At 38.7% G+C, this 16,820-nt stretch overlaps 1 protein-coding gene across 4 annotated transcripts in view; it reads right to left on the reverse strand.

Moving 5' to 3' along the window:
- Positions 1 to 16,820, reverse strand: part of LOC5570719 (helicase domino) — a 74,730-nt gene that overhangs the window by 32,347 nt on the left and 25,563 nt on the right. For all 4 annotated transcript variants that reach the window (XM_021843865.1, XM_021843863.1, XM_021843866.1 and 1 more), the window contains 5 exons: positions 15,516 to 16,778; positions 14,318 to 15,217; positions 13,819 to 14,040; positions 10,924 to 10,959; positions 4,855 to 5,883 (listed from right to left, as the gene is read on the reverse strand). In XM_021843865.1, the coding sequence (XP_021699557.1) occupies positions 4,855 to 5,883; positions 10,924 to 10,959; positions 13,819 to 14,040; positions 14,318 to 15,217; positions 15,516 to 16,778 (3,450 nt within the window). The remainder of the gene's footprint in view (positions 1 to 4,854; positions 5,884 to 10,923; positions 10,960 to 13,818; positions 14,041 to 14,317; positions 15,218 to 15,515; positions 16,779 to 16,820) is intronic.

The raw sequence follows: 16,820 nt of genomic DNA on the forward strand, positions 1-16,820 counted from the left end.
GTACGCCAGCTAGCTAAACAGTTTGCAAAAAAGCCCATTTTTTGATAAATCTTGGGTATTTCTTCACGTGATATGTCTCATATTTCCCTTGGAACACATACCAAACTTAATGGCATCGTATAGAGAAAGGATATAGCTTTCATTTGAAGTTAAAAAAAATCCGGCGGCCATTTTGAATTTGGCCGCCATCTTGAATTTTGTTAGAAAAATCGTTTTTTCACCATTAGCGCACCGCTCGTTTTGAATTCTGAGATCACCATCAGAAAGCTGAGGAAAAATTGCGTAAGATAGGCTACATAAACTAGGTGTGCAATGGTATTTACCCTATGAAATGAACGATTTTCTAAAACATGTTCCACGATTTTGACGTATATGGCGAGTGCAATCAATGCAAACATCATTTTTTGTACAACAAAGATACAAGTTTTCAATAGTTGGTGTATTTTTCAAGTCAGATGAAGAATAGGAGTATTATTTAGAGTGATAAAATCTGGCGGCCATCTTGGATTTTGACGCCATCTTGATTTTGACTAGTAGAATGAATTTTTCACCTTGATAGCACTCAGCATGTCGAATCTAGAGGTTACCAATAAAAACAAGGTTACGTATACTCTTCTTATTATTATTCTTCATTTTCCTGACGTTACGTCCCTAGTGGAACCGAGCCTGATACTCAGCTTTATTAGTTATAAATACAGGTTATTAAATAGGAATTTTCTTTTATAATACGATTTTTAATAACAGAATGTTTCTTCGACATATCTTTGAATTCAGTTATTATGAATAAATGAATTTAATGAATAAAAACCGTCCAAAAACATTGATTGAAATAAACAATTTTTTTTTACCATATGCTTTTTTTGTCATCGAATGAAGTTTATAAATTGTGCGTTGGGATATTAGTAAGTTTTGTGGTAATATCTGTAGTTTTAACGTAAAACATTTCCAAAAGTGCATTAATTTAGAATGGAAATCTTAAATTTTTAAGCAAAAAAAATCCTTGATTTTCTGAATCATAAAGTATTGTTTTTACTAACACCCAACATGCATGTGAAAAATAGCGAAATTGAAAGGTGAGAAGCAGGCTTTGTTCTAATGTGGACGTAATGCCGAAACTCAGGTGAATCATTTTGAGTTTGGAAAATCTGGTGGCCATCTTGGATTTCGACGCCATCTTAGTTTTTAGCAGTAGAATGATTTTTTACCAGCTCAGCGCTCTTCATGTTTAATTAATTAAAGATCTCCGTTAAAAAACAAACAGATTCTTTATTTCTTATCTTATTTTAGCTGTTCAACAGATTGTTCATTTCTATCAATGGTTTTAGACCAAATAAATGAAAGAATTAATGCTATTTTTCAACTCGCAGATATGCAGAACAATCATTCAGGTGGCAAATAAGTGTTAAAAAATTCTACTTGTTAATTTATTTTTGAAGCTTAGGGGCTGGCTATATTCCAGTAGGGACGTAACATCAGGAAAAAGAAGAACAAGAAGAATAGTAAGTGTAACGGTGGCATTAAAATTCAACATGTTGAGTGTTATCAAGGTAAAAACTCATTCTACTACTTAAAACCAAGATGGCGTCAAAATCTAAGATGGCCGCCAGATTTTTTCACTCAAAATAATACTCCTATTCTTCATCTGACTCGAAAAATACACCAACTATTGAAAACTTGTATCTTTGATGTACCAAAAATGATGTTTGCATTGATTGCACTCGCCATATACGTCAAAATCGTGGAACATGTTTTAGAAAATCGTTCATTTCATAGGGTAAATACCATTGCACACCTAGTTTCTGTAGCCTATCTTACGCAATTTTTCCTCAGCTCTCTGATGGTGATCTCAGAATTCAAAACGAGCGGTGCGCTAATGGTGAAAAAACGATTTTTCTAACAAAATTCAAGATGGTGGCCAAATTCAAAATGGCCGCCGGATTTTTTTTAACTTCAAATGAAAGCTATATCCTTTCTCTATACGATTCCATTAAGTTTAGTATGTGTTCCAAGGGAAATATGAGACATATCACGTGAAGAAATACCCAAGATTTATCAAAAAATGGGCTTTTTTGCAAACTGTTTAGCTAGCTGGCGTACGAGGGGTCCACCAATTTGAGAAAACAAAAAGGACCACCCTTAAGTTTTATCGAAAGCTAGCGATCAGAGACATAAAATTGGAATTCTAACGATGGGTGCCGATGGCGGCCTGGTTTCAGCGAGAATTGCTCATGAGAACTCAATTATGGCGATATTCTGGAAGCTGTATGTTTACATTTTTGTCCAGTGGAATTAAAAAAAAGGTTTTGATTGGGTAACTTCTATAATGAGACGGTTCGGTAAGGTATTTGGGTTTGTTCTACGAGTGGCGTGAGGTGACAATTGTCGGTCTCGTATAGCGAGGTGACAATTTTCGACTCGAGTGATGTGACTCGCCGTGCAAGTCAAATGGATGTGCTTATTCTGCGCGGCGTGTGAGGTGAGATGTTTCAATCACACGTATGATAATGTTCCCAAGCGGCAGCTGCTGTCTTCATGGTTGAAAAGGCTTTTCAGCGATGTTCATTGTTTTTAATTTTCGCTCTTCTTGCAATATATCTGGAAAATGTTATATGCAATCACTACATTACTTATTATCCTTGCATTATCAATCTCTCTGGATGGCATTCAAATTGATTTCGTGCAAATAATCGATAGTTCATAATTGGAACACTTCATGTCAAATGTTGGGTACACTATTGCCATAAATGATACAAAACCAACGATTTTTTAAACATTTTTTAGAAGCTTTCAGCCAATTTAGTGCTACAATTGTTCAATTCATCTGTTTCGCAAGACTTCAAACTAGTAATTAACACGTACAAGTCATGCTTACGTTTTAGAAAAGTGGTTTAAAATCTGATATTTATCCATACTGTTGACTTATTGCATCCATAATCGGTACACCTACCCTATTTCGAACTTGGTATGCCTCAAAAGGGCCTTCAGAAACATTAAGATTAACAGGGTTAATGACTGACCCATGATACATATTTTTGTATATGCATTTGATTGTTGCCAAAATCGGCTTCACCCCGAAGCACATGGTATACCCAGCGAACCCTCGCTGATTTTACCGCATTTAATCTGAAAATATTTTTTATTTACACCTTGTTAATTTACTCATTACTCAAATCTAAAATGCTTCAAACGTCATTTAGCCCATGGAACGAAAGTAAAATTGAACAATTCGTTGGGGGTTGTCCATTAATTACGTGAGATAATTATCAGCATTTTTTTTATTTACTTTTTTGGAGTTTGTATGAATATTTTGGATTTCCATATTTCCAGGGTTGGGATTTGATCCAAATAAGCCGATCAAACCATATTCAGAGAGTGTTTCAGTTCGCGAACTATAACAGTTCGTGGCACATCGCATTCGGAGAGCCCTATGAATGTAAACATTCACTTTCTCGTTTGGTACACACTTAAATTGGAATGCCGAATCTCGGCTAATTTTAACCGAGGTCCGCACAGCCGAGAAGTCGGCAAACTAATTTCCTGGGATCTCAGTAAATAAAAGTCGAGTATCAGTAAATCGTGTTTCGTTGCTAAGCAACCGGACAAATTGCTCTGAGTCTCGGTTAAAATCGGAAAACCGAGATTTGCACAGCCGAGCTTGTGAAAAAAATCTAAGTGTGTACGTGGCTCGAGAGCGTTCAAGAGCAGCAACTTTAACAGACTGCAACAATAACTAACAACATAATTATAATCTATTGGACCATTGATCACCCCCCCACAGAAAATAAAAAATATTCGCCTCTGTGTCTTGATCAGAATGAGAGTAGGTCAGCGAATGTTACAGATGTTTACACACAGAGATCGGCGCCAAACAGTGGGTGGTGTGTGCCTGTCTTGTTTTCGTTCATGGCTCGTTATCTTCCACGAGTAGCTTTCCAAATGAGCAAAATTGGGGCAGGGACGAAAAAAATCATGCTCACTATACTTAATTCACTGAATTTATGCCACCATCAAAGTAACCGCACCACCACCAATATGATTGTACCAATGAAGATGGCACAAAAGTAGATGGGCAACACAAACAACGATGCCCGTATGTCGTTGGTGTTTTTGAATATCAGAAGCAGAAAAGTGTCAGGTTTAGAAAATTGATTATCAATGATGTTCAAATTAATTGAAAAATATGCTGCTATACGAGTAATGAAGGATCCGATGCACGGAATGGATTATATTGACGCGTCTTTAGTGTGCCTCGTGCAAAAATTACAACTTCCCGAAGCGGAATGTAAAAAAGTCAAGCTGGTTAGAATGAATATCATTTTTTGTTTCCGATTACCAAAAAGCGATTGAGTAGCAGCAGGTTGAAAGGAAACTGACAATCTTGCGCAAGCGCTTTGCCAATCTTTGTTGTGTTGTCGAGGTGAGGATAAAAACAAATAAAAATCAACGAAGTTCTACCCAGCAAGTATTAATGTAGGCGATGGTAGATTGAGTATTTTCGTCCCTGAATGGACCAATGCACGAGTTCACTAATTTGACGTTTGAGCGGTGCCGTGTTATTTACGTGACCATGGCAACTAGTGAATTCGGTACCGCTCAAACGTCAAATCAGTGAACTCGTGCATTGGTCCATTGGGGTGTAACTTAAGATTGAGTCCATTTATCGGATAGACAACCGATTTACGCCAAGTTACATCTTTATTGTAAACAAGTTTTTTGAACTTTATTTTTAGTTCAAAGTCGATACTGAACAGCTATAGGATGCAATCTACAATATTAGTAAAAAAAATCTTTATACTGGGAAAAATGTTCAAGGTAATATTTTATGTAACAAATACAATCGTTAACAATTCAAACCTGCACTTGCTGAACAGCTTGAACCTGATTTTGCTGTTGCTGCTGAACCTGCTGCTGCTGCTGTTGTTGAGCTAGTTGTTGTTGCTGTTGCTGTTCTTGACCCTGCATCATTACGGCACTCTTCTGCTTTTCCTTCGATATTCGTTCTGCACGACGTGTCGCAATTTCCACTGGCGTCAGTGGGGCATCGTAATTGGTAATACCGTATTCTGCTAATACTGCTGCATGTTTCGGATTTTTCATTTGCGGATTAGCCGTAACCTGTTTTGCATGCGGAGCTTTCTTACTGAACGCCAGCTTGATGTTATCGAACTTCAACCTTGCCAGCTTAATAAAAGAACTGTTTCCATCTCCAGTAAATAGCTGGGAAGTTCGCATTGCTCTAATTCCCTTCGAAGGCGGCTGTTTCAATGGGTTCTTGTTCTTCTTTTGTTTCTTCGGGCTTTCAAGCAGTTTCCCTTCTTCACGAGGGATGATTACAGCTTCGTATCGGTAGCGACACTGTTTTGGAAGCCTATACGTTCGTGAGCTTTGATTAACAATGTCTGCGACCAGATCCCAATTTGGAGTGTGGCCGGGTGAAACAAGCATCAAATTTAGTGGTAGTCCTTGAAGATTCTGGATCACGTTCAACATGGCCATATCTTCATGGATCATCCATTCCGGCATGCCCTCCGGTTCTATTTGTTGTTTTATGACCGGCGTTTGCTTCAAACCCACCATAGGGAAAGGTTTAATAATGCCCTTATATCTCTGTAGTTTGTAATCTTTGCGTAGTTTCGCTATTTGCGGCGAAGGACGATCGAAAAGCGAGCGTGGCGCATAATATGTATCCTCTTTTCGGATCTTGATCGGTCGACGACCATCCGAGTAGAACCCAGCTTCAGATCGACTACGTTTGTATTCTTTTTTCACATAGACGGGGGGCAGTTGAGATTCAGGAATAATTTCCGTTTCGTAGAGGAATCCAAGGGCATGATCCACGTAAATGTCATTGTCATCTTGCGGTGGTGTTGGTGGGCACCACATCTATGGCAGAGAAAAAGGGGAAATAGTTGAGTACAGGAAAACTTTCAGATATGGTATCTCCTCTCAGCTCATGAAGGTCTAGTACATAAACTAATGCCCCATTTTGAAAGAAAGAAAAAACAATGCCTTCAAGAGTTCAACCAGGATTTTTGCGATGATATCTCTAGAAATAACAATAACTTCTCTAAAGATTCCTTCATAAATTTGTTCAGGAAATCCTCTAAAAAATCTTCCAGGAATTACTCAAGGAAGTCCTCAGTCGGTCCTGGTTGAACCTAAAGACTGCGATGATTACAGACTATAATAATACGTTAAATGGTAATTTTGGCAAAGAAAGCTCTCAGTTAATAACTGTGGAAGTGCTCATAAGAACACTAAGCTGAGAAGCAGGCTTTGTCCCAGTGGGACGTAATGCTAAGAAGAAGAATAATACTTTCATTACGTTGCTCCAAGAATTTCTCAACAAATTCTCCAAGAAATTTCCCAAAGAAGTACAGTCACCCCACAGTTATGGATCAACTAAGGGTCATTTTTCAGAACAACATGATTTAAAAAAAAATGGTGACGCTGTACAAAACAAAATAACCTCCCTGGCACTGCAGAGTATAGTTGTTTTTTAGAATACACCTCGAAATTCCCGGTTATTTACAAAAAAGTGTTGGAAATTCCAAACGATGTCCACCCCACAGATGTGGATCAGTGGGAGAGGATGATCCCTATTGGGTCCTAAAATGTTTAATGAAATCTTGTTTTTATTTAATGACACGAAAGAGCATGTTACTGCAACTATTTTAGCAATTTTTCCCGCTCAAATAACGGCTACATCATATTTAAACTTTAATTTAAAAATTGGGTCCATAAATGAACCTTGACATTTTTGATCATGTTTGACGTACGCTTAATCGACAAAAACACCACAGGGCATTTAGTTTTAACACTGGGGTTGTTCCTATCTGACATTTCGGAAGGTACACGGAAAGCAAAATACACCCGAAATATGAGTTTAAGCTAAGGAGTGTGACAAAATCTAAAAAAATGTTTTTTGAACTTAAACAAAAGAAACACATTAAAAAATTGAGTAAACATGTGTTTTTAGCCTAAACTTAAGCGTTTGGCATTAAAATTGGGACAGGCCTTTAGGACCCTATTATGGATCAAATCAACTCATATTATGGATCAAAGCACTATAACAGCAATTAAACTGCGAGGTAAACGAATGGTGTACTAGTGAAAGCATACGTTTTGGCGTTTGTTTTGGAATTGCCTTGTCGTTGATTCATAATTTAAGCGTGGGCTAGAATAAGGGCGTAAGTCGCTTGATCGATTTCTCTTCATCAATTCTCTCTTCTGCGAATAAAGGTGGCAAGAAGCAAGTTTGTCAGCATTTTTTCAGCTCAAGACGCGAGATTGCATCCCTGCCAAGCGGTCTGAAGTGAAAAATGTTAACAAACCCACATCTTGTCACATTTATTCACAGAAGAGAGGATCGATGAAGAGAAATCGAACATGCGACTTACGCCCTTATTCTAGTACACGCTTGAATTGTTGTATGGTTTTCGATGCCCCACAGTTATGAATCAACGATTCTGGGAAATCGGTTACATTTTATTTCCTACGGACGGAAAAAAATATGCTTAAGCATATTATAATTGATTGAGATGCTGTACAAATTTATGGTTCACGTAGGTAAAATGTGTTCTGCGTAATTACAACTCTGTTTGATGAGATATTCCCATTTTAATCCAACTCTGATTCATATCTGTGTGCTATCCATAACTGTGGGTGACTGTATTCAAAAAATTTATCGTGATATTCTTCAAAAATTTTCTCCAAGGAATTGTCAAAAAAATGTCTAGGTATTATTTGAAGTGTGAGGTATGGTCGGGATGGTTTTTCCCAAAGATAATCCTAAAGTCATCACTAATGAAATGCCTGGTAAAATACTAGCGTATGAAAGAACTCCTTAAGCAAAGATTTGTGACGGAACTTCTGCACCTTTGGGAATGTCTTCAATGAACAGAAAAGTTCAAACAAATATTGGGAAAAGTACCTTTTTTTTTGAAGGAATCCTTGAAAAGTCTCGGTGTTTTCGTTGGATAAATTTATGGATGAATGACAGGAATAAAGGACCAATGCATGAGTTCATTTTTTGACGTTTGAGCGGTGCCGTGTTATTTATCTGGATATTTATGATGAACCGCTCAAACGTTAAATTAGTGAACTCGTGCATCGGTCCATTGCTGCAACACTTTATGGTGTGAAACACAAATAGTACTGTCGAGGAATACATGGACTACTTGTGAAATTACTCGAGAAAAAATAGGAAGAGAATGCAGGAAATGTTGGTTAAATCTCTGGAGGAAATTCCTGTAGGAACTTAATAAGGAATCTCTGATCGAATTCTTCGAGGAACTCATGGAAGAATTCCTAATAGATTTCGTGGAATAATCCTTAGATGGAAGAGAATCCATGGAGAAACTCTTTAAGGAAACCCTATGAAAATATAATTTATGGAAAACACCTTATGAACTCTTCGAGGTATTGTTGTAGAATTTTCAGCCTAGGCGAATTTATTCAACCCTAGAATGAAATGAACCTTTGTCAGCTTTTAGGCAAATTAAAACTGGAGAAATCGGTAGAAGATTTACTGACAGAAGAAAATTATGAGAGAGTTTTGATTGTAATCCATGTGGATCAACGTTTTTTAAAGAAACATTAGACACCTTCAACTAAAACTTATGACATTTTCAGGGACTTGCATCAACGTTTGCAGGATCCGTCATCGTCATAATCGAAACTTCAAAAGCAGTTTTTATGGTCAAAACTGAAAATTATTCGATTAAAATGTGTTCACTGTGTTTCGGTTGGTGAATAGACCTACAGTAGACTGGCCCACCTTAGTATGGGAAAAAAATAAAGTTGTATAATTCCACGGGGCACCCGCCAGGATTATTCTTTAGGGTTAGAGGAAGACTTCCTGAAAGTTTCAGCTCATTTGGTCGTTCCATGAGCTGGCGCAATTGAATTAAAGTTCATATGGGATTTTCAGCTACAACATATAGGAAACAGCACATCATCTCCTGTTTGAGTCAGGAAAATTGTTGATCGCGTTCAATTGAACCCAGAATGTCAAAAACACTACTTGATACTATAGCAAACAATATTGTAGATGGTTGTATGATGATTAAAATTGATAAAGTTGGTGTTTTGATTATCTGAAGTAGATTTGCAATATTGCTTAGTATTTCTTCAACTTAGCTGGGTGGTAGCCACTAAGCGCATCATAGCCACCTATGACGCTGGGCGAGCTGCGGCACAAGGTGCATGCACATGTGTACGGGAGTGCTGATCTAAGCCTAACTTTCAACAACTGAAAGCTTAATGAAAATGAGCTTAAATCCAGATACAACCTTCGGTAACTATGTTCATTAGCGTATCAACTAGTGAATTTGTCATTTTGGGCTCAATTGAACGCGATTAACTAGTGTACGAGACGAAACAGTGACATAGGGTAAATTTTCAATATATTTGAGACGAATATTCCATACAAACTTTGAATTGAATGCGCCAGCTGGGGGAGCAACCAAATGAGTTGAGATTTTGAGAGAGCTTTTTTCTTACCCTAAGGCACATATCTAGAGGGTGCCCCGTTGAATTTTACAACTTTTTTGTTTAAGGGCCAGTCTAACCTACAGTGAACACATTTTCGATGAAATTTTCTTGATTTTGAACGCAAAAACTACTTTTGAAAATTCCGAAATCAATGACGGATCTTCTTCTTCTTCTTGGCATTAACGTCCCCACTGGGACATAGCCGGCTACTCAGCGTAGTGTTCTTATGAGCACTTCCACAGTTATTAACTGAGAGCTTTCTTTGCCTAAGTTGCCATTTACGCATTCGTATATCGTGTGGCAGGTACGATGATACTCTATGCCCAGGGAAGTCAAGGAAATTTCCATTACGAAAAGATCCTGGACCGACCGGGATTCGAACCCAGACACCTTCAGCATGGCTTTGCTTTGTAGCCGCGGACTCTAACCACTCGGCTAAGGAAGGCCCAATCAATGACGGATCCTCCCCCTTAAAATAGTAATTAAAGACAGACTATAAAAAGAGATCTGATGCTAGCCCTTGCATTTCACTGCGGAACACGTTTTTGTCTCAAGCACCAAAATACCGCTATTTACTTAATTAACGATTGCCATTTTCAGAAATATCATAGCACGTCTAGTTTTTGAGGTATTGGCTGTTGAAAATGCTAAATTTGACTATTTCAGCCAACTTGCATGCAAGTTTGCCAGCTTGTATAGTAATTTATTTGCTAAATTTGCCTCAGAACTCAAACTTCATGTGTATAACAATACTTATCACTTAAGTTCATAATACTTCCGATGCACATTTTTTTTTTGTTTTGGAAAAGCATTGAATTTTTCCATATAACTAAAAGAAACGAAGAATTTTGTATAGAGACTGCAAGCATGTTGAAAAAATTTTACCTTAATTTAATCGATTTTACCTTAATTAAATCGTGCAATTTCAACCAAATTATAGCTGAAATAAAAGTTAAAGTCCTATTTGGCATGCTTGATAGACTGGATCATATTTTTTTTAATAAATCATTGTTTAAATATGATGTAAACGTCAATAAAACCAGTGTTACACTACTTTGGCGACCTGTAGCTAAAAATTGTGACGTGCTGGAACATTTCTGAAAACGGCATCGGATTCATCAGACCGACCCAAATCTACTAGAGACACATCATTTGATTCTTGAGACACGCAAAAATGTCATTTTTGTTACGCTGTGTTATAAATCAGGTTTCTACAAACTTTAACCATGTAACGATGCATTTTAAATTGAAAATGCCTTGTTCCTCAATAATCTCGAAAAAGGGCGGAAATCAAAGTTCTGCATTTTAAGCACAAGTGTTTTCAAGTTAGATTGGTGCCTGACCTGTTATGTGACCTTGCGAGCCATGAGTTGAGAGTAGTTGATAGAAATAATTTTCAGTTTACAATGATTATTTTTTTCTACTTACCGGCATTTTCTCCATTGTGTTATCCGATATCCAAATCTATAAGTAGAGAAAAAAGAGAATAAGAGAAAAGGGCTTTGATAATCATATTTTGTTAATTTTTTTTATCAAGAATGTTTCGTTGCCATCATCGATCGCCTTTTTACTATCTGATGCCTATTCTTTATGTAGCCACATTGATCCTCAAAAAACGACCATCAGAATGGACATCAGAGAACAGAAAAATTAACAAAATAAATTATCGCCTTGCTGTTTTGTGGCTCTGCTAATTTGCGACCCTCTTGAGAAACTGTCTGACTTAGGCTCCGTCCGGCAGCAGCTTCAATTTATTTCTACATCCGAGGCAATTCGGAATGGCAAGGCTGTGTTTCGTTTGAAATCGATTGCCTATCGCTTAACGAATATTTTGGTGCCAACAAGAAAAGTCGTTGCTTCTTAAGAAAATAGTAATGACTACAACCTTTGCCATTGCCAGACCGAGCACTGGTCCACTGCTTTCCAGTTTTCATAATCGGTACAAATTAGCATTCTACGACAAACAGCGCTCTTCGTCTTTTCTCTTTTTCTCTAAAAAAGATATAATTCTTTTTTTTTTCTCAGTATTAGATTTGGATATCGTTTCGATTTTTTTTATTAACCTTACATACTTTTCTTTAAATGACACCAAAACAGCGACATACAGACCTTACCCACCAAATATACCACGAACGATAAATTGAGGCCACGCATATTGACAGAGAGACAGTTTAAATCAAAAGACCACTTAACTATGTTTTCATAGTGTGCAGCAAGGAATTGTTTATTCTATCAATTTTTTAGGTTTTGCATTTTGGGCCTATGATTTTAGCATTCTTTTTAATTGGATATTATATTTAGCACAATGCGACATGTTTGAAAAGGCTAGAATAATCTCTTAGATTTTGATCGATGTACAACATTGGAATTGTTTTTAAATGTACTTTTTTGTGTTAGCTCCTGATGGTGTTGGTGGTTCGTAATGCTAAAATACGGTCAATCGTTAGTTTCACTGAATTATGTCTATAATCATGAAATGCTGCGTAAAACATAGAACCAAACTAAAAAATGCCAAACAGTTTTGAACAAAAATCTATATTTTGAATCAGACCAGTTTCAAAAATTTGTTCACTATCTTCAAACAGACGAAAATAACACGCCTGGTAGTCTTTTGATCAGTAATACCTAGTTCACGAACTTTTAAATAAGGCTTTCATTCGATCTATGCTACGGAGCAAGAGCTCAGTAGAGTTTAGTCAAAGAAAAAAACAATGGCTAAAAATGTATTAAACTTAAACGTTAAACTCAAAAACAGGTATCGATTCACAATAATTTTGGGACTGTAGGCGTATGATGAATAAATATACTTAAAATAGAGGATCAACTGAAAACCTAACCTTTGCTCAATTGTTGATTAATATTTCGGCAAAACTATTTACAATGAAGATTGAACAAAAGATATAGGTACTTATTTTGAACTTGCCATGAACAATTGCATAAACTGAGCGATGGGATAGAAATAGTTTTAAATAAATAGATGATGTGTTTTCCGTGTTTAAAGCAGCATTGTGGAACTCTTTAGTATTAACTCTTGTCATTCCCAATTACGAGAGATTCAGCTCACGATTCTCCATTTTCATGTGTTGCTGCAACGTCGAGTTTAAGGGATGCTCGCGTCGTTCGGCCGCTATGAACTGGCGTTATTGATTTGTCATTTGCCACCGAATCGGAGTGATCGCTATTATTTACGGCAGATTTGGGCGTTTTAGATACCCAACTGTCAAGGGTACGATTGTTCGACGATTTCGGTGGGAACTTTTTAAGCTTTCTCGCTTTTGGCGACGGTGTCCTCTGAGGACTAGCAAAACCATCCAGCACCTTGGCACGTTTCACTTGTTTCACGTCAGTTACTAAAATTTTCAATTCTTTGATTGTTTCCGACACTTTGGGATCAACAACCAACTCATCGGTATTGATCGGATTTGTAGTTGACAGTTCTGTAGCAATCGAGCTCTCATTGGCAATCGAAGTGTCGTTATTGATCATGCTGGTAGACTCTTCTACAGCTGATGATTCGTCATGCGATTGAATGTCACTTTTATTGTCACCAGACACGTTCTTTTTGCTTCTGAGACTATCTCCTGTTCTGGGTCTTTTAACGGCAAGAATTGGACTGTCATCCAGAGTCCATAGATTTATTTTGACAGAACCACGAGACCTTGTACGAGGGGTGCTATTCACACCATCACCCGCTCCAGCCTCTGTCTGTTTGGACTCATCCATTGGTCTCTGATTACCATCATCTTGGCTTTGACTGCCCGATTCATCATCCACTGATGAATAATAGTTATTCATTTGGTTTGAGTCCGAGTCTGGCGCGTCATTCGAATCAATCATGACATCTAAACTGCATTCACTGTCAAATTCATCCGTTGGTCTCACATCTTTCACTTCTTCACTCTTATCCGTTCCATCTTTATTTTCCTGGTCTTCTTTACTTTCGCTGCTGCGTGTTATTCTCTTTGATGGACTTCTCTTTAATCGTTTCCTACGTGAATTGTTTGGTCTAGCAATGTTTCTGACACTGTCTCTTCTAGTCCTGATTGTAGTGTTTGTCGCTGAAGATTCACTCTGTCGCACTAATTTCATTTTTTTAGCTTTCCTGCTAGCTAATGCAGCCATGGTTGCCCTACTTCTAGCCCTATTTATGTCTTTACCTTCTTCCCCAGAAATTGATCCCTTACGTTTACCGAGCATTCCCTTGTGGGCATTTTTTACGATCGCGACTCTTCGATGGATTAGTTTCTTTCCATCTTTGCTGGTAACGTTGTTATTGTTCACTTTACCACCACTAGAACTACGATTAGAGCTAGATTTATTAACCTGATTGCTTGCATCCTCCCGCGAGAACGTAAGAAGATCGTTCTCCTCTGCCTCCAATTGTCTTGCGGCCTCCTCTTCGCGCTTCAGCTGGGCTAACCGATTCGCTTCCCAATCTCGCTTCTGTTGCTCGATTTCAGCTTCAACGGCCTTTAGTTGTATCGCTGTCCATGTTCCTTCTGTGTCTTCAACGAAGCGCATCGCATAGCGTTCGATTGGGCTTAGCTGTGAAACAGAAGAAACGTAATTTTTAGTATCATCTTTCTTTTCCTATTGTTTCTTTTGGGCTTGAACAAATTAATTGAAAATACAATTGAACAAATGTCCGAGAACTTTGATAGCTTTTAGATATACTAAAGGCAAACAAAAAGCGGTCTGGATCGTCAGATATGATATTCCCCGGATATTATTGACAGTGCTTATGCTGTTGTAATCAGCAAAAACGAAATACATTATTCGGGGATATTTTATAAAGGATAATTAAAAAAAAAAATATACTAACCTGCTTGATAAGATTTTGCACCTCCTTTTCGGCCTTGCTCATTTCAGGTTCCTTTTCTTTGGGTTCTTGATCGATCGGAATGTTTTCGTCGAACTCCTCCAGATCCGCCGACGCCTCAGCCTTGGCAAACTTGGCAGCCTGCACATCCTGATCATCTTCCGCAGCTGCTAGAGCTGATTCGAAAACATTGATAGCCGATTTGGCGGATTCCTCAGGAGTGCCACTACTTGTGCTCGGTGCAACAGCTCCGGTAGAACTCGTTCCAGCAGCCATACTCTGCTGAAGGCGTTCTTTACGTTCCCGATCTCGATCAATAACCTCTGCCAATCGTGTAGAAGCATCTTCTTCCACGGTATCGACCGTAAAAAGGTCTTGAATGGTTGAGCTCTTGAAATATGCCGTTGTGAAATTGCCACCCTCGATGGCAAGATCCCCGAGCATCCTTTTTTGGTTGGCCTTCTTGAGAATGTTTTCTTCGATGGTTTTTTCACTAACCAGCCTGTAGATGTGGACGTCTCTGGTTTGACCTATCCGATGGCATCGATCCTGGGCCTGAGCATCCATGGTCGGATTCCAATCGGAATCATAGAATATCACAGTATCCGCACCAGTGAGATTGATACCAACGCCACCAGATCGCGTGGAAAGAATGAACACGAACACTCGCTTGTCGCCATTGAACCGTTCCATCAGAAGTTGCCGTTGTTCGACTTTTGTTGTACCGTCCAACCGTAAGTATATGTGACCATGATAGTTGAGGAAAGCTTCCAGCACATCCAGCATGCGGGTCATTTGGGTAAAAATCAACACTCTATGGCCACCAGACTTGAGCTGTTTCAACAGGCGATCCAACGTTTGTAACTTCCCACAGTCATATTGAATAAGCCGAGGATCTGGAAACTTTAAAAAGAGATGAGAGATTAAATCCGTACCAAACTGAAGTCGAAATTTGTTGCATCACGACAAAAGCTGATTTCAAACAGTAGGTAATTATAGAGATAGCCACTGAAATGATGCATTAAATAAACTGTAGCAAGGTTCTAGAGGCCAATTGTGATAGACACAAGAGTCCGCTGGATGTTCAATGCTCGGTAGTTTACTCTGGCTCTATTGCAAAAATCGTAACAAAGATAACCTTTGAAACAATCGATTTTAAGAGCTGAATTAAATCATTCGTAACTATGATCAGATAACCTACCTGCGTACTCATCGCTGATATGATTGGGTGCAATATCCTCAAAGCTGGTTTCAATCCGTCCCGGATGGCATCGTCCCTGTCTTGTTCTTCGTTCATTCGAGAAGGATGCGGATGAGAGACGTGGATACTTGGCGCCGGGGCACAAACAGCAGGTACGTAAATCACAAAATTATTCAACACCGATCGGAATTCTTCCGTTCGCTGCTCGATGGATTTGATGGCATTCGTTAAACTCCAGTCAACATTTCGCCATGCTTGTTGACAGTATCGCGGTCCTATCGAGATCATTGGAACCATGTCAACGTCCAGAAAGCCTTCATCGAATATCTTTGAAACAGATTCACGCAGGTCACTGCCATAGATTGGAAAGGAATCGCATCGTTTTTGGTTCATTCTGCCCAGAAGTTCAAGAATCTGACTTCTTCGCTCTTTTCGCGACTCTTCCACGCTTGCCAGGTAAAACTCGGTACGAATTTTTTGTTCTAGCTCTTCTGGAGTCAAATTGGTGGCAGCACATGAATAGGAATGATGTTTTAACTGTTGAACTATTGAAGTGGCAAGTGACGACGAAATAGGGCTTGAAGCTGAAGGAACATTTTGGTTGTTGGTTGTCGAAGGTTGAGTAGTTATGCTGCTGATAACATTCATTGTAGACGACGGGGGAGTACTTATCCTATTGACCACAGTTAGACGTTGTCCACTCGGTGTCATAAGCGTAGATGAGGTACTACTGCTTGGCGTTAAAATTAACTGCCTTCCAGCGGAAGTCTGCACAATTTGCGCTACGTGCCCAGCACTGAATCTATTACTATGAGTACTTATATTACTAACACTACTACTGATACCACTAATCATATCACATCGTTTACGTAGATTTACATTCGACGCTTGGGGATCGTCGAGTGCGATCGCTCCTGCATTTGTGGCTGGTTGCGAACTGATCTCTTCGATCAAAGGTTTCCTATCTACTAGTGAAGAATTTACAAGCGGAACATAGCGCGTTCCTTCAGTCTTCATGGCTGGACTGGTTCCAACTCGGACCCCAGTGCTGTTGCTGATCGTTTCTTGAACGCGCAAATTTGGCACCCTCACGTGCAATCGGAGTCTGCCTGTAGGACAGCGTGGTGGCGGCTCAGGCGTAGAATCTATCTCCTCAATCAGACGCTTCGGCATGCATAACCGTTGGGAACGGTACGCCACATATGCAGACAATACTAGCTCCAACTTGACCAACACAAGGTTCAGGGAAGACAGATCAATTTGCTGTAAAGTTAAAAACGTAATGAAATTTAGATATAAGGATTT

This window comes from Aedes aegypti, chromosome 2 (assembly GCF_002204515.2).
Source record: "Aedes aegypti strain LVP_AGWG chromosome 2, AaegL5.0 Primary Assembly, whole genome shotgun sequence".
Classification (NCBI taxonomy): domain Eukaryota; kingdom Metazoa; phylum Arthropoda; class Insecta; order Diptera; family Culicidae; genus Aedes; species Aedes aegypti.